Source organism: Arvicola amphibius, chromosome 4 (assembly GCF_903992535.2).
Source record: "Arvicola amphibius chromosome 4, mArvAmp1.2, whole genome shotgun sequence".
In the NCBI taxonomy this organism is placed as follows: Eukaryota; Metazoa; Chordata; class Mammalia; order Rodentia; family Cricetidae; genus Arvicola; species Arvicola amphibius.
In genome coordinates, this window is record NC_052050.1 from 45,448,472 (window position 1) to 45,469,229 (window position 20,758).

The 20,758-nt window shown below is 50.7% G+C and overlaps 1 protein-coding gene across 1 annotated transcript in view; it reads left to right on the forward strand.

Annotated features, from left to right (window-relative positions):
- Window positions 1-20,758, forward strand: part of Rph3al (rabphilin 3A like (without C2 domains)) — a 145,416-nt gene that overhangs the window by 83,317 nt on the left and 41,341 nt on the right. The window contains 2 exon segments of the mRNA XM_042055018.1: window positions 10,646-10,693; window positions 10,695-10,736. Of these exon segments, the coding sequence (XP_041910952.1) occupies window positions 10,646-10,693; window positions 10,695-10,736 (90 nt within the window).

Genomic DNA, 20,758 nt, shown 5'->3' on the forward strand with positions numbered 1-20,758 from the left:
AGAAGTGGCTTCCAGGAAGGCTTTACCTTAGCCAGGCTGGTTGGTTTTGGCACAGGGAGGGGCCCTGCACTATACATCAGGCCCAAGGGAGTCTGGGAAGCTTGTTTTCAGGAATCCAGGGTGGCATGGTCCTGTGCATATATGTGGTTTTCAGTGCTTGCTCACCCCTGGGGAGAGCCAGTGTCATCACATGCCCCCCCCCCTTATGCACACTGTGAGATTCAGGCGTCTTCCTTTGATGTTTGAAGCAAAGAGTCCCCCACCAGCTCTTCACCAGGAACTTCTGAGTTCTTATTGCTTCTGGGAGGCTCTGGAGTACTGTTTAACTGTTCAAACCCCAAATAGGGTCCCTGTCAGTAAATATAGGACCCTTTCATATTCCTTCTTCATGCTGTTAAAATGGTATCAAACCTGCCCTGCACACACCTCTTCCCTGCCCCCTCACTGCACACCTGTTCCCTGCCCCTCACTGCACACCTGTTCCCTGCCCCTCACTGCACACCTCTTCCCTGCCCCCTCACTGCACACCTGTTCCCTGCCCCCTCACTGCACACTCATTCCCTGTCCCCACTGCACACCTCTTCCCTGCCCCCTCACTGCACACCCCTCTTCCCTGCCCCCACACTGCACACCTGTTCCCTGCCCCTCACTGCACACCTCTTCCCTGCCCCCTCACTGCACACCTGTTCCCTGCCCCTCACTGCACACCTGTTCCCTGCCCCCTCACTGCACACCTGTTCCCTGCCCCTCACTGCACACCTCTTCCCTGCCCCCTCACTGCACACCTCTTCCCTGCCCCCTCACTGCACACTCATTCCCTGTCCCCTCACTGCACACCTCTTCCCTGCCCCCTCACTGCACACCCCTCTTCCCTGCCCCCACACTGCACACCTGTTCCCTGCCCCTCACTGCACACCTCTTCCCTGCCCCTTCACTGCACACCTCTTCCCTGCCCCCTCACTGCACACCCCTCTTCCCTGCCCCCTCACTGCACACCCCCTGATTCTCTGACTCACCAGAAAGAAGACAGAAACCCCAAATTCAGTCTTTCAGTCTGGAATGGGATGAGGAGGTTCACTGGGTCCAGAGAGGGTTAAAAAGCGGGTGGGAGTGCTGGGCACTGTCCTTGGTACTCACCCTGCCCACATCAGTCAGGGCCTCAGGTTGTTAAAGAATCTCAATGTCGTAGTCAGATGCTCAACACAGAGCCACAAAGACACAGAAACAGCAAAGCCGAATCTAGCCACGGTTTCTTTTTATGACTGTGAGTGATAACCGAGAGCTGGTACTGTTGCCTTTTTAACCCTCCCCTCTGCTAGGGACGCCGTGGTGTCTGTGAGTGGCAGGTAGAGGGAGGCGGGCTTTGGAAGCCTAGTCCTAAAATCAAGAGGAGAGGTGGGGGCAGAGGGCTAGCGCAGGTCTTGGGGTTGCACACGGTCCCTACAGATGCAGGGGAGCCTGTCTGGCCGGTTCTCCTGGCTGAGAGGGGTTGCAACTGCAGGGTCCCCAGTGGGGCATCAGGGTAGGAAGCCCTTCTGCAGGGCTGCTTCAACTGCCTCCTGGCTTCTGTCTTAGTCCAGGCAGTGATGGCTGTGTCCCTTTGGGTCCTGTTTGGCAGTATTTGAAGATGATCAGGATGAAGTCTGGAATCTTTAGCCTTGTCCACAGCCTGAGCTATGTCCTGGTGAGTGGGAAGGGCAAGGCTGGGCCCTCTGCCAGGTGAGGCTCGACCTTGTTTGTGTCTCTGGATGAGGTGCGGGGTTCCGGGAGCCAGCCCTGCCCTAATACTAGGTGGAGAAGACAAAGTTGGGTTCTGTAGTAGGAAAAGTGCCCTGCCCAAAAAGGTCTGTCAGCCGCAGCTAACTTCTATGTCTCAGACAGAACAAGGTTCACATTCTCGCTCCCCACGGCTCAGTTATTCAGATTATCCTTTGTGCATAAGACAGGACCCCAAATCCTGGCTTCACAGAAACGATATGAAAGTTAAATGAGTCTACATAAAGCAGCGCCCTCCGTGCCTAGTGCAGTATAAGCACCACATGAAGTGTTTAAATATTTATAACACATACATCAATATCTGAACTGTATGTGTTAAGCTGCTTGGCAGTGGAATCAGGGGTCTTAGCACTGAATCTATGGCAACAAGGCAGTTCTCAGTTCCTCTGCCTAACAAGATCGGTGGCGCAGCTGCAGGCCCCGCTGGTAACGACATGAGGGTCAAGCAAGGCTAGGCCTGCAATCAGTGGGGTTGGGGACCCAGTGATACCACCTGGCCTGGTTCTTCATTTGACCCAGCTGACCAGTAAGCCAGCCTCCCACGCTGTGTGCCGTGAGCTTCACCCTGTCCTGCAGAAGTTCAGATCTGATGACATAAAGGGCAAGTTTTTCCCAAGTGTTCAACATAGACTTTGTTTTTTGAGACTTCTCTGTGTAGCCTTGGCTGTCTTGGAACTCACTCTGTAGACCAGCATAGCCTTGAACTCAAGAGATCCACCTGCTTCTGTCTCCCAGGTGCTGAGATTAAAGGTGTTCGCCACTCCTGCCTGACTAGCATAGACTTCTTTTAGGAACTCTGGACTTAGGGATGGCACTCAGTGACAGAGCACTTACTGCTATAGCATGCATGAGGTCCTGGCTCCATCCACAGCCCTGAAGGAAGGGAGAGAGGAAGAAGGGAAGAACGGGGAGGAATTCTATCTTGGTGCTGGGGATTGAACTCTGGGCATCACACATTCTAGGCAAGTGTTCAGCCACTTAGCTGTAGCCCAAGCCCTACTGTTTATGTATTTAAAATAGATTCTGAGGGCCAGTAAAATGGCTCAGTAGATACAGGCACTTGCCACCATGCCTGATGACCCAAGTTTGAGTCATAGCACCCAAATGGTAGAAGGAAAGTAGTGACTCCCACAAGTTGTCTTCTGGCCTTCTCACGTGTGCTGCGTGGCTCACATGCACGTGTACTCACGCGAGCGGTTTACATTTTGACTGATACTTTCCCAGCAGTCTCTTGTGTGTAGATAGACTTCTGAATGCATTACGCACACATACATAGTCATACGGCAGCATGCCTACACCAGACAATGCCATATGTTTACAAGCTATTTTTAACTTATTGTACGAATCCCCCATTTCACTACCTATGCAGCTTTATTGGTATTTTTGTCACCTGTTCTGTTTACATCGTCATCATTTCGTTGCTGGCACGGCTTCCCCAAGTATAATATGATTTAGTCGTCTTTGGTGGCCTTGATTTCAAACATCAGGCACAGCATGTGGGGTAAGTGGCACACTCGGAGGCCCACACTTCGTGTGACCTGTCCACGTGCTGAGACCGTATGGTGCAGCCACTGCTTCTCCCTGCTTCCTTGGGGTGTATGGGCAGTGTCACCTGCAGCGTGTCACCGGCAGCGTATCACCCACAGTGTGTCACCGGTAGCGTAGCGCCTACGTAGAAACAGTCCCATTCATCAGCTTCAGTGCACTGGATCTTTTGAGAAACGACTGACCCATTTTTTTTGTAGCATTGTGTATATGTGGGGGGTGCTCATATATGTGGGGGTACACTTGTACCACAGCATGTGTGTGGAGGTCAGGTTCTCTCTTTCCACTGTGTGGGTTCTGGGAGTACAGAATCAGGTCGTCAGGTTTAGTAGCAAGTGTCTTTACCTACCCAGCCACTGTAGCACCAGGATCCAAGGAGATTTTCCTTATTTATAGACCCCTCCATTTGAAAGGGTACCACCGTATCGTTTTGTTCTCAGTGTCTAAAACAGCACCTTTATATGCAATATTAATCGTATACTGGGGCACCAAATACTTTTCAATGAACTGTTCTAAATGGCTTGTCCCTGTAGTCCCAGCTGCTCATGAGGCCGACATAGGTGTGTACACCCTGGGCAACCAAGCAAGACCTCATGTCTAAAAAATAAAGCAAATATGTACTTGCTATCTGCCATTACCATCATTTTGACAGCAGGGTTTAGGTTGCTCAGACCTCCTGGTATGTATTGTCTCGGAGGTGACCTCACCTCTTCGGCTGATGAAGTACCATGAGCATGAGTTTCTATGATGACAGTCCTTAGAACACCCAGGCCCTTCCTGGTGCGTGTGGCCATTTGCCCCATTCTAAATGGCTCCAGACAGCTGTCCTGAGAGATGGAGGACCTGCCTTTGGGGCAGTTTCTTTCCTTCCAGTCCGCTCTAGCTCCTCACTCCAGGCAGCTGGCTGACACCCTGTGTAGTGTAGTGGGGTTGGTGTATAGGGACGCCAGTGAGAACCCACAGGGACCTAGCAGAGGCACCTAGGCTTTGGTCTTCCCATCTTTGGAAGCCTTTTAAATTTTATTTTTTTGAAAAAGGGTCTCATGTAGCCTGAGTTGTCTTAGCATGTAGTTGAGGATGGCCCTGGACTCCCAGAGTTACAGGAATGTTCCACCACCCCTGGTTTGTGCAGTGCTGGGGATGGAATTCAAGGCTCCTGGGGAAGGACAAGCACTCTGCCAGCTGGGCTCCATGTCTGTCCCTTGAAGGCCTTTCGTCAGGCTCTCTGGCTCTTGGACGTGGTCTGGGAGGGGGACATGTGGCACTGGTTTCCTGGACATAACTGAAGTATTAAGAGAACGTTTTGGCGGGGCACCGGATCCAGCCTCAGAACAGATGTTATGCACATAGGCAGCCTAAGGATGCACCACAGGAGTGCCCTTGTGAGGTAAGATGGGCACCTCTGCTACATACCCCAGCAAAGGATGCTCCATGTCACTTCTTCTGAGGCCTGCCCTACTGGATTCGTGTTTCTCCCTTCAGAACAAACCCCTCCTCAGAGCCCACGGTGCCACCTCCTCTGGGGACCCCACACTATATGTGCCTTTCCCAGGGTCCCACTCATCAGCACCACTTAGCATGAACCTTGTGGTGGACCTGGCTCGTGGTGCCAAATGTATGTTTCTGTGTCTTGCCTCCCAGAGCTTTGGCGTATTCCAAGGGAGACCACACCTCCCTTTGTCGGTGGCAGTACTAAAGGGAGCTCCCGTGTTTTCCCTCGAGGATTCTGTAGATAGTCGTGATGGGCACTGTGAACAGTAAAGCAGGCAACCATATTCATGGCCTGTGCCCTGTCTGACTGGGGTGTCTGGTGGGGGCAGTGGCAGTAATGCATCACACAGAGTGGAAGACAAACATAATCCTGACAGAAGGGAGGAAGAGGCAAGGGCCCGCAGTGGGGTTTCTACTGGGTAAAGGCGACAGAGCAGCCTGCCTTGAAGAAGTGGTGCTTCTGCTCGGGTCTAAAGGACATGCCAGTCAATGAGGAAGACCATGTGGTGACATGCATCCCAGCCAAGGCCCAGCACCTAGTAAGATCCTGGGGCAGAGGCAGAGCAAGGAGTAGGCACTGAAGGAAAGCCAAGTGCAGAGCGGAGAGAGCAAGGCTGTAAACAGGAGGCAGGTGAGAAGAGAGGGCAGCGAGGGAGAGGGGTCCATCCCAAACACCCCTCGGCATGCAAAGGCGTGGTGGTCTTCACTCAAATGCGACGGGAAACCTCTGAAGGCCCCCTAGGCTGGCAGGGGTGGGAGAGATGACATCTTGCAGAGATGGCATCAGCTGCATGCCATGAACTAACTGGGGGCCTAGCTGGTATAGGGGGACACTGCTGTGGGGCCCATGGTATAGGCTAGGCATGGTAATGACAGTGTGGCTCATGCAGAGGTGACAGAGGTCAAGTTTATAGGCTCAAACACCATTTGGGTAATAATCCTGGGGAGGGATTATTGAGTGGGGGCAGGAGATAGGAGAAGGGTGCCTGCTGGTTGGGGCTGTACTAAATGTATCATTCGTAGAGAAAGGTGTGCTGGATGTCATCATGCATGGTGCTAAGAACCTTTCTTGGTCTTCACAATGGGGCACAGGTTGTCTCTTCACTGACGTAGGGGGAGGAAAAATAGAGGTTAGAAGTGCAAAGTCCAAGGCTGCCTCCAAAGGGCAGCATCTGTTTCTGGCATGCCCAAAGCCTGTGTCCTATTGACTGTCCCCAAGCTGGCCCCTTCCCTGTGTTCTAGGGACCGGAACACACATCTGCGAGGGGATGCACAAACGGATTGAGAAGAGTGGCATACAGGGTACATCATCTGAGGCTTAGAGTGTTGTCGCCTCTGACCTGAGTCAGGTGTGATTTCCTTAGCCCAGATGGATTGCAGGCTGCAGAACGCATGAGGCAGCCAGGCCCCCAGAAGCTAGTGCTCCACTGTAGATGGCAATTCTGCTCCTAGGAAGCCCATCTGGGCAGAAAGCCAGTGGCTTTCCCAAGGCCCAGGCTCCCCTTGCCAGTCGGAGAGGCTGCCTTACACTTTCTTGCACAACGTTTTTGTTTTTTTTTTTTCGTTCATTCTTTTTGAATACTGACTGCTTAATTTTCTGTATTGGAATCTGAAAACAAAGACCAAACTCATAAAGGGAAATGGAAATTATTCGTTATTTCCCTCTTGATCTGAGATTTAATAGAGCAGCAATTCTATTTGACGTGAAGCATGTTATCTTTTGGTAGCCTTAGTCTCTAAGGAATACCCTACACCCCTGCCAGTCAGGCACGCTTCAGACATGTGAATTTGCCTGGGACTCATTGTGGCTTCCATCAGTGGCGCTATAATAGGGTGTGTACACATGGGTGGGTGTGTCCCATCCTGCCACCTCTCTGATCCCCTAGAGAAAACTCTAAAAGGCAAAAGGTAGAGGAGACAAACTCCAAGAAAACCCTCCCTTCCTCCCTTTCTGCCTGAAGTAGGGTGGGAGCGACATTCTCTCCACCTGGCTGCCCTCAGTCCTACTTGGGACCTAGGGAGCAGGCAGCGTTGAGTTCTCTGCTGGAGAAAGTGGGGCGTGTGTTCCCCAATATGAATGGACTACCTGCCCCTCTTCTTCTCTTCCTTCACCTGACCAGAGCTCACCCTACTGTCTTCAGTCCATGGGGTGACTGCATGCCACTTCTGTCTGCAGACTCTGTGTCCGAGGTCTGTGGGTGGAAGATGGGACAGTTTTTGTGAGCTTTCCTTCTTATTTTCTTCCCTGGACCTACAGCATGGATGCACCATCTACCAGACGGTTTAACAAGACATATGTACCCTGTCTTTCAAAACCCTGCTTAAGGGCCAGTGAGAGGACTTGGCCAATAAAGGCTCTCACTGTCCAGCCTGCTGCCGTTGAATTCTCTCCCTGGAGCTCACATGGTAGAAGGAGAGAACTCATTGCCCCTCCAAGTTGTCCTTTGACCCCCCCACAATAAGTAAGTGTTAAAATTTAAAAACAAATACCCTACTTAACTGACCCCCCCCCACCTCCCTCCTCGTGCAGCTGAGCCACCCTCTACCTTGGCAGGGTGACTCCTGAGAAAGCCCCAGCACTTTGACAGGTACACGGCACTACCTGGCCCTGCCTGTCCACGTGTGTTATCCTACCTACGCTGGCATCCCAATCACACTGGGCATATGGATGGGCAGGTATTGCTAAGCAAATATTCTATCACTGAGCCAATTCCCTGGTCCCTAGTTTCACTTTAAGTGATCATCCATGGCTGCTAGACACTATACCAAACGATGCAGAGCTTTGGGAGAATCGCACGGGCTTTTAGACCAGGGTGCAACATGTGCCACTAATAAAGACGGTGCTGGGCACTGAGTGCTGCTTCTATAGCAGCTGCGTTTCACATGAATCTCCGCTAATTCTCCAAGCGACGAATGGTGAGCTTGTCATAGACATGAGAACATCTGAGACTTGGACTGGCTTGGGCAGCCTACTCAAGAGTCCACCCAAGGGCTCACCCCATCTTGTCCCAATCAAAACCTTTGTCCCAGCATCATGAGCCACTGATTCTGCAGGAACCAGGAGCAGGGTTACAGGATCATCAAATTGGTGACTGAGTGCTGGGTGACGTAGGTGGAACACAGTGACTCCAAGTAATACCAAGGATTTCCAACATGCAATAGCAGAGAAAGACCCAGTCCTGGCTGGAGGCCACTATGGACTGAATATTTGTGTTCCCTCAACGTGTATTCTGATGCCCTCACCCATGGGACACTTGGAGGTGACATCTTTGGGAAGTGCTAGAGTTACAGGTAGTCAAAGGGTTGAGCCCATGTGGTGGAGGTGGGGACTTTATAAGAAGAGAGAGAGGCCAGCGCTCCGTCGTCTATCACTTGGGAATACTCTAGAAGGCTGCTACCCATCTCCCTTCCCACTACTACGGAAGAACCTTCTGTGACTTGAGCCAGGAGCCATGGTACAATCATATCAAACTGAGCTGCTGTAGACAGGGGCTGCGGCTGCACTGTTCTCTTCTAGGGACTGTGACCACCATGTTTCCCAGGGCTTGCAGGGAAACAGTGGAGGTGGCTAGGCTAAGAGAGAACAAAGAGCAGAACCAGACTGGCCAAGAACCAGCCAGGGGGCATGTGTGAGTGTGTCCCGGCTACACCCCCATCCCCTGTGAACCCCAGGTCTCAGAATCAGTCTGTGCTGGATCTCAGGGCAGCTAGTTAGGACCTCCAGCCATCCCCCAGGTCCTTGCTGGAACAGAGCCAGCCCTCAATGGCTGTGGGTAGCAGGCAGCCCCTGGGGAAGGGCTTGATTGCTCTGGATATTGATGCTGCTCGGTGGCTCACAAGACAAGCAGTCTGCAGGATCTCAGCCTCGGTTTCTCCATCTTCCCAGGGATTCCATCATATATCTCCTCCACACTTTGGGGTCTCTGTACCTGGCACACATAATTGCTCCATAAATGGTAGTCATGGGTATTTTAATCAGGCTGATTTTTTTTAAGAGCGTGGTCTCATTCAACAGCTGTGGGAGGGCAGGAGTGGTCTGTATAAGGAAAGCCGCAGCAACCTCTAGACCCTCTGAGACATCCCAGAGATGGTGGGTCTAGCACAGTGGTTCTCAACCTGGGGTCACCACCCCTCTGGGTTGAATGACCCTTCATAGGATCGCCTAAGACCAGCAGCATAGAGAAAACACAGTTTATATAACAATTCATAACAGTAGCAAAATTAAAGTTATAAACTAGCAATGAAAATAATTTTATGGCCGGGGGTCACCATAACACGAGGAACTGTATTAAATGGTTCGCAGTATTAGGAAGTTCAAGAACCATTGGTCTAGGAGGGATGAGCTGCCAATCCCTGGGAGAGGCTTACTGTCCCCAGCCTGCAAAGATCCCAAAGCCAGGGCCGGCACTTAGGCAGCTGCCTCTCCCTTTAGACCCTGAGAGCTGAGGGCACCCCCGGGGCAACAGTCTGCGGAGACCCTGCCTTGGTGTGCTTGACCATAATGCTGCAAATTCAGTACCTTCCTGAGAGCCGAAAGGAAGCCCTGTGCTGCCTGGCCTGGGCTGAGAGGGGACCTTCCCGTTAGCTCAGAGAGACATGACCTGAGAGAAGATTCCATTTTGTTTAGAAAACCAGAGAATAGTGACAGGATTGGGTGGCCAATCCAGGCCCCCACGAATGTGTCATAGCTTCCCTCCCAAGTATGCTGGCTCCTGCCACTCCTGCCGAGCTCAGGCTCAGCCACCCAATCAGGCTGGTGACACATGCTTAGAGAAGCCAAGTTGGTGACATTTCCCTCTCCATGGAGAGATGTGTCTCTTGCTCAGTTGGCAGCCTGCAGAAAAGGCCAAACAACAGATCTGTCCCTCCTTTCAGTGGAAACCCCACCCTGTAGGGACAGGAGCCTCTGTACCTCCCCCCCACACACACGACAAAAAATAGCCATTGCTGAATCACACACCCCTGGTAGGCTGGGAAGCAACCTCAGCCCCAACAAATCCACCTCTGCCTCCCAGCGTTTATCCTGGCCTTCCCCACCATTGCTTGTTGCTGTGTTTCTCAGGAAAGCAAAGTGTGTGTTTAGATGTTAGGACTTAAACAACTCAGTAGAAGAAAAAACACTGGAGCCTGTGGTCTGGCTATTTATGTCAGGAGGGAAGAATGGGGAGGGGGGGGAGACTCCAGAGTCATTGCTCTCCAAGTTATCCTTTGCCACAAACCTTGGACAAGGGTTTCCACACCTGCGCAGTGAGCTTACCACCTTGCTGATGAGGTCCTGGAATCCTCACACGAGAAACGTGGCAGCAAGCATGTGCTTAGACTGTCGCTCATATTTCTCACCATGGCTCCTAACCTGTCAGGCACACGTGGGAGTTTCTGGCCTGCTCCTAAGCGAGTGTGTACTTTCTTTGGGAGAGGACCATACTTCCCACCCACATCTGCAGGTAGCTACAGTCCGCTGTAAGAAAGCAGCGTCTCCCCCTGCCTTGTTTGCCTGGATCCTTCCCAGGTATTAGGCATTTGGGTGATTTCCAGTTCTTTGCTGCTAAACGCTCAGACATTGTGGGGATCTGCTAGCTGGTTTTGATGTGGTCCCCTTACAGAGCAGAATCATGGGATGCGCAGTGTGTAACATGGAGATCCATCTGTGAGACAGCTACAGTACAAAGGCATCCAAAGGTTCCTCGATTGGCTTTGGGGAGCCCTGCCCTTAGTTTAAAGCAAGCTGTCCTCTTAGAAGATGCCAGAGCATCCCTTGGAGACCACTGCCCTGGCCCCATAGTCCAGACGGAAGCGGCCAGAATATTGACACATATGTGTCCTCTCTCTTGAGAAAGTCTGCACCAAATGCGGGATCGAGGCTCCCCCTCCCCTGGCCAGAAGCGGCCCTGTGGCTGTGTAAGATCTGCAGTGAGCAAAGAGAGGTAGGGATCCTGAAGTGGGCTGGGCTCGGGCTGGGCAGGGTCCACTTGCATTGAGGTGCTGGCAGGAACTTCTCCAGAGGGAAGGTCCCAAGGAGGACTGCCCAGGATGTCCAGGGGACAAGGCTGGGAAAGAAAACCTGCTGGCCCGCTCACCCCTCACTTGTGGAGAGGTGCGAGTCAGCCCGGTTCTTGGGCTTTGGGGCCTGTGGTTTCCTGTGAGCCTGTGTGCATGTGACAGTTGGGGACTGCGATGGGTGTCCTCTGAGTAAGTGACACCGCACTGAACTACTGACATCTGTCCATTCGTTTCTCCTTTTACATCCCCTCTGGTGGGTGTCATTTCCCCCCTTCCGGGGGGAAACACCAGAGGCCAGATGGCCTGTGCGTACAGAGCTAGTGGTAGGGGGATGGGTGAGCAATTGAGGGCAGTCCCAGCCCGCCGTGATGCTGCCACCCACAGTCATTTCTGGTGCCAGAGTTCTGTAGGTGGAGCTTGACCCTTTTCTGGGGAAGTAAATCATACTGGGGGTATGGGACCTGGAACTGTTTCTCCTTCCCCCAAACTTGGGTTTTCCTGTCTGTCCAAGGTCAGGATGGAACCTGAGCAGGCCAAGGCAGGCAGCTTCCGGGGAGGCAAAGGAAACCTTTAGCTTTCCAGAAATGGTTTTGCCCTTTCAGTTATTTTGCTTGGCACTTTTTACCTGAGGGTTTATACAATGCCTCCTGTTCTGGAAAATTCTGCTGTCCTCGGATATCTCTGTGCCGTCATTCCATCCTCCCGGGCATCTTAAGTTTTAACCCCTCCCCCCAGTCCATTCTCTGCGCTTCTAGATTCTTGAGCAATTCCTTTTACTGAGTCCTTGATTCCGTGGGGCAGAGCCAGGCATCCCAGGTGTGAGGCGAGCATGGAGGCCCCAGCCCTGCTGTGTGCATTTGCCCCCTTGCTTCCTCTCACGTGTTCCTGCTTTGGGGACTGGGTCCTGCGGTTTGCACCCCTCTCTCCTGGGTGAGAAACCCTCTCTCTAGCCTCATTTTTAGTGACTTGGCTGTGGTTCCTCACCTCCTATAGGAGGCTTTAAGTTCTCATATTGAAGAAGACCAACTTCCCAGCTGTCTCCACCCACTGGGCTCCATGGGTGGTGCATTTGGATACTCAAAATAGTAAGTCGTTAGGCACAGCGGCACACGGCACACACCAGTAATCCTAAGCACTCAGGAGGAGGCAGGAGGATCATAAGTTGGAGGCTAGCCTAGAGACTACCTAGACAAAATCATATGTATAATTTTTTTAAAGGAGTAAGTAGTTGAGCCTCTGGTCTACTGAGGTATAATCTTGGTTTTAAGCACAAACAAGCTTCCATGTTGCTTTTAAAATATTTCTACCTGTTATTGCTGGGCATCTAGAAGACAAAGGTGTGGAACCTTGGTGTGTGAGCTGGCATTTAGACCTCCCTGGAGATCCCTTCTCCCCAAATGGTGATGATTATGGCCCTTCATGGAATGGCTGGGTAGGGGCAGGTGTTCGCAAGCTTAGGAAGTGTACCTACCGACTGTCTCACACTCCGGAAGTGTTAGAAGCTGCTCCTTCCTCAAAGTCAAGAGCCCCCTCTTTAAGCCGAAGTCTCTCTGGTCTTCAAGGGACCCCTTTTAAAACACAGATAAGATCCCAGCACTCAGGAGGCAGAGGAGGGTGGATCTCTGTGAGTTCGAGGCCAGCCTGGTCTATAAAGTGAGTTCCAGGACAGACAGAGCAAATAGTGAGACAGAGAGAGAGAGAGAGAGAGAGAGAGAGAGAGAGAGAGAGAGAGAGGAGATAAGTAAGAAATTTCTCTAAATGGCGTCTTCATGAAGGATGCTTCTGGGTAAAATAAATAATGGTCACAGATGAGCTGAGATGTGGGAAGTCAAGTTGCCACAAGGGAAACCAAGTGAATGGGAGGAAAGGAAGATTCCACAGCTGGATCAGCTCATCACAAGAACTACATATGCCTTAAGAGTACTAAGCTCCCCGACAGACAGAGGGACATAGGGAGGGCCTCTTAGCCCATCCTAACTTCTAGGATGCCCCAGACCCAGAAAACTCTAAAATAGCTGCAGATGAATTTTCTTATCTTTCCTAAGGCAAAGAACGCAAGGCTGTGCTATCAATTTGTCCTTGAATTTTAGGAGCCGTTAAAGCTTAGCAAGATGGGCAAGGTCCCCCTCTGTGGCTCCAGGCAGCCTTGGCTTGGACTCACTGTGGGTGAACAGGGTCATGGACAGGGTTGTGAACACACTGGTTTATCATCTGTGGGTTCTATGCCCACATACTGAAGTCTGCTGTCTGCCACGGGCAGGGAGTGGGGGCAGGGCAATGGGTTTCCAGACGCCTTTTTTCTCTTCAAGAAATATCTAATCATAACAAGGAGAGAGTTAGAGAGAAAGGACATTTAAGCTGCCGTGTTCTAAACACTGAGTGGAGCCACTCTGGAGACTGTGATGGGAATTTGGAGTTCTGTCCAGCCTTGGAAGGCAGATCGTGACAGAAGAACTCGGTTGCTGATGGACTGTCTTGTGCCACTCGGCCCGGGCAATCTTATCTCCCTCTCCTCCCGGCTAGCTTCCATCAGCCCTTGCTGTAATTGCAAGTCATTTCTCTTGAGTGGGTCGAATGCTGGCTGAATGTCCTAGGGCGGGTAGCTTGGCGTTCCTGTCTGTCTAACGCACGTGAGCAGCAATGTGCATCTCAGCCTGTCAGGTTTTGAGTTTACCACCTCATGCATTCATTCACTTGGGCATTTGATGCATATTTATTAAGCATCTTCCGGGTGCCAGGTATGACAGCTCTTATAATGAGAGTGAGAGAGAAGCCACAAACACAGGAAGGTCTGTCCTGTAACTTCACAGATGGTGATAATCTGATCCAGGGAAATGGGCAAAAGGTAGCTGGAACAATGACCCCTATCCTTCTCGGGGGCCGGGGAGGGGACCCCTGAGAACATGACCTTTGAACTAAGGTCTGAGGTATACTCTGTGGCTGTGGAGGGGAAGCATGGCAGAGTGTGGGGGAGGCAAAGTGTGTGCAAAGGCCCTGAGGTAGGTGTGCTCGGGTGAGCGACCAAGGTGAAAGGAACAGGGTCAAGGTTGAGGAGAGGTTAAAGATGCAGAGGGAAGTCAGACTGTGGTAGTTGTATACTCCATTGAGAGACTCAGGCTGCTCTAGTCAGGAAAACAGTGGCTCTTGGAGGATCTTGAGTATCAGAGTGACATGTCCTAAGCTCATGTTCTGGCTATTGTGTGACATAAATTGTAGGTTACAGTCGCAGCATGTTTTGTTCTCCATGTTTTTTTATTAAATATTTATTTATTATGTATACAATATTCTGTCCGTGTGTATGTCTGCAGGCCATAAGAGGGCACCAGACCACATTACAGATGGTTGTGAGCCACCATGTGGTTGCTGGGAATTGAACTCAGGACCTTTGGAAGAGCAGGCAATGCTCTTAACCTCTGAGCCATCTCTCCAGCCCTGTTCTCCATGTTTAATACTGCTCAGGGTGCCCGAGTTATCTCTTAGCCTTGCAAGTGTTCATACACACACACACACACATGCACATGCACACATATATACACACAGGCGTGTACACACATGTTACATATGTGCGTGCACGGGCATGCACATAGAGAGATGGAGGGCGTGCACTAGCTATGTTGGTGGCATGCACCTGTGAGCCCAGCACTTGGGAAGTAGAGGCAGGGGGATCAGAATTCAAGGCCAGGCAAGGCTTTATGAAGCCCTGTCTTAAAAAAAAAAAAAAAACAAAAAAAAAAGATATTTTACCGTTTTTTATAACAGTTAATGTGGATAATTGAGGAATGGTGACAATACATACACACAAATACATATTCTGAGTCTCTGGAAGCAACCACCACTATTAATATTTTAGCACATTACTTCCAACCTCTTTGCTGGTTTGCCCCCAGTTTGTCAAAACTGTGTTAAATTAACATTCTATTCCAAGTTATTTCACAGAGTAATCAAAAACTCTGTGGAGATGGAGTCTCAGTGGTGTTCCGTCTCAAATAGCTGACGCTCCAGTTCAGGACATGTGAGCTATGTTTTGTGACAGTATCTCATGTAGCCCAGGCTAGCTTCATGTTTCCTATGTGACCAGGATTAAGGATGTTCTGAAACTCCTGATTCCACTGCCTCTACCATTTAAATGGTTTCCAGTTCTTCTCTTAACTAGTAACTATGTGTCGTTCTTTGTCTAATGCCCTTGCAAGCTGGGACAGAACTCCCACCTTGGTACGTGGGAAGCCAGCAGTTGGCTGCCACCCCCACTCCCCACCCTGCCCCTGCCTGCAGTGTAGATTATAGCTCACAGTGGATTCCTAGGCCCAGAGAACAAGAGAGCTCCACACAGCCGGGACATGGCTATCCAAAAGAGATGATGGAAGAGAAAAGACAGAAGCCACACTGAATACGCAGGGAAAAGTACAGGCAAGGTGGAAAAGGAACTAAATGGAAAGTATTATTAAGGTATTATTGGTCTATGAAGTTCAAGTGACTGCTAGCCATTCCTACAGCAGGGAAGCTGGCGGTCCCCAGAGGTGGTCACACTGGTTGCCTTGTCCATTGTATATAGATTTTTTAAAAAAATTTCCTGGTTGGTACTTATAAGCCTCTTGCCAACTATCTCCTGTTTCAACTGTCACCTGAGATTCTCCTGCCTCAGCCTCCAAGCCCTGGGATTTCACGTGTAACCTGACTGTGTATCCCAGCCACCCTCACAGGTCCCCAAGCCCCCTGCGCCCTGCCAAGCTGCTTTCCTTGCTGACATGCAAGATTTAAAGAAACAGGCCGGGCAATGGTGGCGCACGCCTTTAATCCCAGAGAGGCAGGCGGATCTCTGTGAGTTCAAGACCAGCCTGGTCTACAGAGCTAGTTCCAGGAGAGGCTCCAAAGCCACAGAGAAATCCTGTCTCGAAAAACCAAAAAAAAAAAAAAAAAAAAAAAAAAAAGATTTAAAGAAACAAACTAGGGCACAAACCAGGCCCCAGTGGACTTAAGAGCACATTGAATGCACTCAGGGAGGGAGGGAGAGACTGGATACACTCCAAGCATGTGACGAAGACTGGCAAGCTGAGGAGGACCAGGCTGTGCCATACAGAGGAAGAGGAAGCAGGATGGGAATCAGTGCGTGGCGTGCAGGGTTCTCCTAGGGGACAGTAGGCACTCAGGAGAAGGCTGCAGCAGGCTATGCTTGCTTTCTGCTTTAATAACCAGTTGAAACTTTATTGTATTTGGCAGTTAATATTTTTACTGGCAGCACTGAGTTGGGGGTTGCTCAGTGGGTAAAGTGCTTGCTGCACAAGCCTGAGGAACTGAGTTCAAATCCCCAGCACGCATGTAAAATGTTGGGCGTGTTGCCTGGCTGAATCCCAGTGTTGGAGGACAGGGATAAGAGGATTCCTAGGGCTTACCAGTCAGTTGGCCCAGCCAGTCAGTGAGCTCCAGGCTCAAGGAGAGACCCTGTTTCAAAACATAAGAAAGAGAGTGATAGAGGAAGGCTCCTGATGTCGACTCCTGACATCCTGCGTACAGAAACACACACACACACATACACACACACACACACACACACTTTCATCTGGATAAGCCTAGAACAAGCATACAGTATTTAGACATTTGATCCAGGAAAGCTTTTCAGTTATATTTTTGATTATTGCTTTATGCCACTTCCTCCAGGTCACTGTCAGCTGCTTTCGTGTTTCCCGCCAGCCCGGAAAACCTTAAAACTTTCCACCCACAACACTGATTTCTTTGTTTTTTTAAAATGTCTGATTTAAATACTTTGCTAGATTTTACGTTGATGTACGTGTGTGTGTGTGTGTGTGTGTGTGTGTGTGTGTGTGTGTGTGTGAACAGTCAAAATAGAAAAGAGCCTTGAGGGCTAAGGATGTAGCTTAAGTGGTTGACAGTAACAGCACGTGCAAGGTCCTAGGCACAGTGCCCACACTGCAAACAAATTATATACATACATGCATATGTATATACATGCAAACAAAAATAAACACATTGGGGCTGGAAAGATGGCTCAGCGGTTAAGAGCATGCACGGACTGCTCTTGTAGATGACCCGAGTTCAGCTTCCAGCACCCAGGATAGGCAGTTCATGACCGCTCGTAATTCCAGCTACTGAGGAATTGTGACATCTCTAGCATTTGTAGGTACTTGAACTGTGTGCATATACCCATACTCACACACATAGTTCAAGATAAAAAATAAGTCTTTAAAAAATAAGAGAATCTTGACATCTACTTATGGAGGATGGCCACAGCGGCATTCATCCATACTTCTAACCACTCAGGAGGCTGAAGGAAGAGGATCGCTTAAGTCTAGAAGCTAAAGCCTTTTTTGAACAGCATAGCAAGACTCAATCTCAAAAAACATTTTAAAAAGACATTTATGTCTAGAGAACCGTAATAAAACTGATAGGAACTAGCCCCTGCCCAAGTCAAGCCCTGCTCATGACCACACCCGCCCTTGAGTGCAGCATCCTGCCTTTATTTTCTGGGCCTGGCTGCTTTTACTGAAGCTGTGATTCTGAAACTGACCGTGTCAATGCATGCAGACATATTTGTCCGTCCTGTCTCTGTTCTCCTGCCGTGGACCCTCCCCCTCTGTCTTCTTCTTTACTTTCTTTCCCTCTGGTGGATTCAGGGTCTCTGTTCCTTCACTGTTAGGAACAATTCTTCCCCTAGCAGCTCATGCGTCCCTGAGCACAGAGGACGGAGTTTCTCTCAGGCCATGATAAGCTCTCATGTTCTATCTCTTCTTGTGGCTCCCAGGTATTTTCCAGGGGAGCCAACTGATGACCTAAGAGCAGCGGGCATGGGTCCCTCTGCAGCCAACCCTTAGCTGTCCCTCTCCTCGATCCTGCCCAAAGCAGACTTGGCTGCTGCCCCCTCCTCCCATTTTCCCCATGTTTGTTTGTTTGCTTTCAACTTTCAATCCTCCTGCCTCACCCTCTTGACTGCTGGGTTTTAAAGAAGCACCCCTGCGCGCCGCCACCTGATTTGTTCTCCAGACTCTGTTTTCTGAGCCATTCTTCATCTTTTCAAGACACTAAATGCTGTCCATTTCCCCTGAAACCTGGTATGCAGAGCCATGGAGTTTCCAGGTTTCCCATGAATTGATATCTCTAGAACAGTTCCCAGCCTGCTCACTTCTATGGCTGTTTTACAGGGTCACGTTCCCCCTGTTCATTAGTCTTCAGAGGGAGGGACCAGGGTTGACCTGGAAACAATATGAAAACTTCTCGCAGTCCTCTCTGCTGGGAAATTTTTCCTGTGACACTTTGCATCTCAGAGGTGGCATCTGTGACTCTCTGTGACCAATGGAAAGGAGCAAGGACCTAGCGGGCAGAAGCCCACTCTGCACCGTCTTCTTGGCACTCCTTGGCTCTGCTCTCCCCTGTGGGAACCTGACTGAAAGAAGTCCACTTCCCAGATGCAGTCTACATGGCCAGCCTGACTGTCTGGGAGTCTCTCATCTCTTGAGAATAATGGCAGGGTTGGAAGACAGAAGGATGGTTCTGTGTGGCACAGAGACCTAGTGCTCTGCTGGGCCAGGCAGGCAGGCTGGCAAGGCCTGGGTGTGACCTAACATACTTAGTCCCCTCTGTCACCTGCAGTATAGACCCCAGTCCCTGCGGGTGGTCTCAGTGGGTATGTCACTTGGGGTTGGAAGAGACTGCATTGGGGGCTTCTCAACCTGGGACCAACAGTAACAAATGGAAAATTCATTTATTGTTCAGCCTTCCTTCCTCATCCATTCAAAACAAAACAAAACAAAACTCGTGACTCACCCAATGTTGTCCTGCAATCAGTGGAAAGGTTAATTAGAATCCAGATTCCCCCGGATGCTAGAAAGCAGTGCCCCAACCTCTACTGTGTAGAAGGCGTCTGGAGCTTTGTTATCCAAGGGGGAGAGCGAGGAAGGGGTGAAGACCAATTTGTAAGTAATTGGAAGCTGATTAATACAATTAGAGCACTCTTCTTCAGCCTGGCCTTTCTCTTGTGCTTCCCCACACATCCTGATTAGACCCAGGGAGAGCCTGCGCCAGCTGATGCATGCTGAGGCTCCTGCAGGGTTTCACAGAGAAAGGTGCTGGGGAGGTGCTTGCTGATCCAAGGGGAAATTTGCCAAGGAACGTCCTGATCATCTCAGAGCATTTCCCCAGCAGCGTGCCTGTGATCTGACTCCCTAGTGATCCTGACTGGGGGCCCACTGAGGCTAGGGTAGACCCCCTTCCCCTGTCTTTCCTGTTTGTTGATTGATAGAAAGAGAAAGCTGTGACTTGGGGGAAGGAGGAGTGAAGCTCAGAGAGCACCTTTTGCTTCAGCCCACGGGGTCTGAAGGTGAGTGGTATCCCAGCGGGGTCATTCACCCCCCAGCAGAGCCGCCCCTTCTCCGGACCTCACAGACCTGATGAATGGATGGGAGGATCCAGGACTTCCTCCTTCCCATCAAATTGCCCCGTGACTGCTGAGCCCAGAAGCTCAGCACCTGCCTCCCTGGCTGGCAGCCTGTGTCACTGCAGGCTGCCATCTGCCTCACCATGCTGGGTGTCTCCATTGCTTGCAGTTTGGATTTTTGCTGCAAACAGCTTTGCCTGAGGGCCCCTTTCACAGGCCCGTGAGCGCACTGAGGAGTGGGAAGCTGGTGCCGGGACAGGTGGCTGCTTGCGTACCCTACCATCTGTGCCTGGCTGGCTCTAGCTGCTGTAGCGACATTCCTGGGGGCCCTGGATGACCACACTTCCTCAGCATGTTGTTGCTCACCTCCCACGCTGCTTCGGTTCTGTCAAACAGCCCCTGTCGCTGCGATCTCCTGGCCTCCCACATGGGCACAAGTGGCAGCAGGAGGCTCCTGGCACCCACCAGGTCCCAGAGCAGCTTGCCTATCTGGTCGCCCCCACCAGTAGCGTCCTCACAGACAGACTGAACCATTCCCACCCCCCTATCACTTGCTTGAAGTGCCAGTCTGAGCCTTGCACAGGAAACTGTACCCTGAGATGCCAGCAGACCCTAAAGGGAAAAAACTTCATTACCGCCCCAACACAGTCCTCTGCGCTAACGGTACACATGCTCTAGTGGGCACGCACACATGCGTACATCATGTGCCAATATCGGTGGTGGATGTTAATCACATCCAAGGAGTGAGCATTCATCTTCCCATAGGAACCCAACAAGGGACTGAGGGTCTTTTGTCCCCAGGACAGATGGAATAACTGAGGTTCAGAGGAAGGACATCACTTTCCCAAAGACCCCAAGGAGTGATTAATGGAACTAGGAGTTGAAGCTAGATGTGCCTTTCTCCAAAACACTTAACAAGACAGCCTTCTAGTCATTCATTCATTCATTCATTCATTCACTCACTCACACAACACCCCTGGGTATTTACTGTGTGTCTGGCACTGTTTCAGATACATAAGAAGTGGGAATGAGCAAGGCATCCAAATGTTGCTTTCCCGTGCTCTTACTCTAGCAGGGGTGGCCCAGGTAAAGAATTACGATGAAACATGAACAGACAGACAGTAAGGAAGGATGTCATGGGGTCGCTACTGCTGTGACGAAACATCAGAACCAAAGCAAGCTGGGAGGAGAAGGTTTATTTGGCTTACACTTCCAAATCACTGTCTTAGGGTCTCCACTGTTGTGAAGACACCATGACCATAGCAACTCTTATAAAGGAAAAGCACTTAATTGGGGTGGCTTACGTTTTCTGAGGTTTAGGCCATTATCTTCATGGTGTGACATGGTGGCGTGCAGGCAGACATGATGCTGGAACTGAGAGTCCTACATCTTGGCTTGCTGGCAACAGGAAGTGGTCTGAGACACTGGGTGGTATCTTGAGCATATATGAGACCTCAAAGCCCACCTCCACAGTGACAAACTTTTTCCAACAAGGCCATACCTCCTAAGAGTGCCACTCTCTTTGTAGGCCATTTTCTTTCAAACCACCACATTCTACTC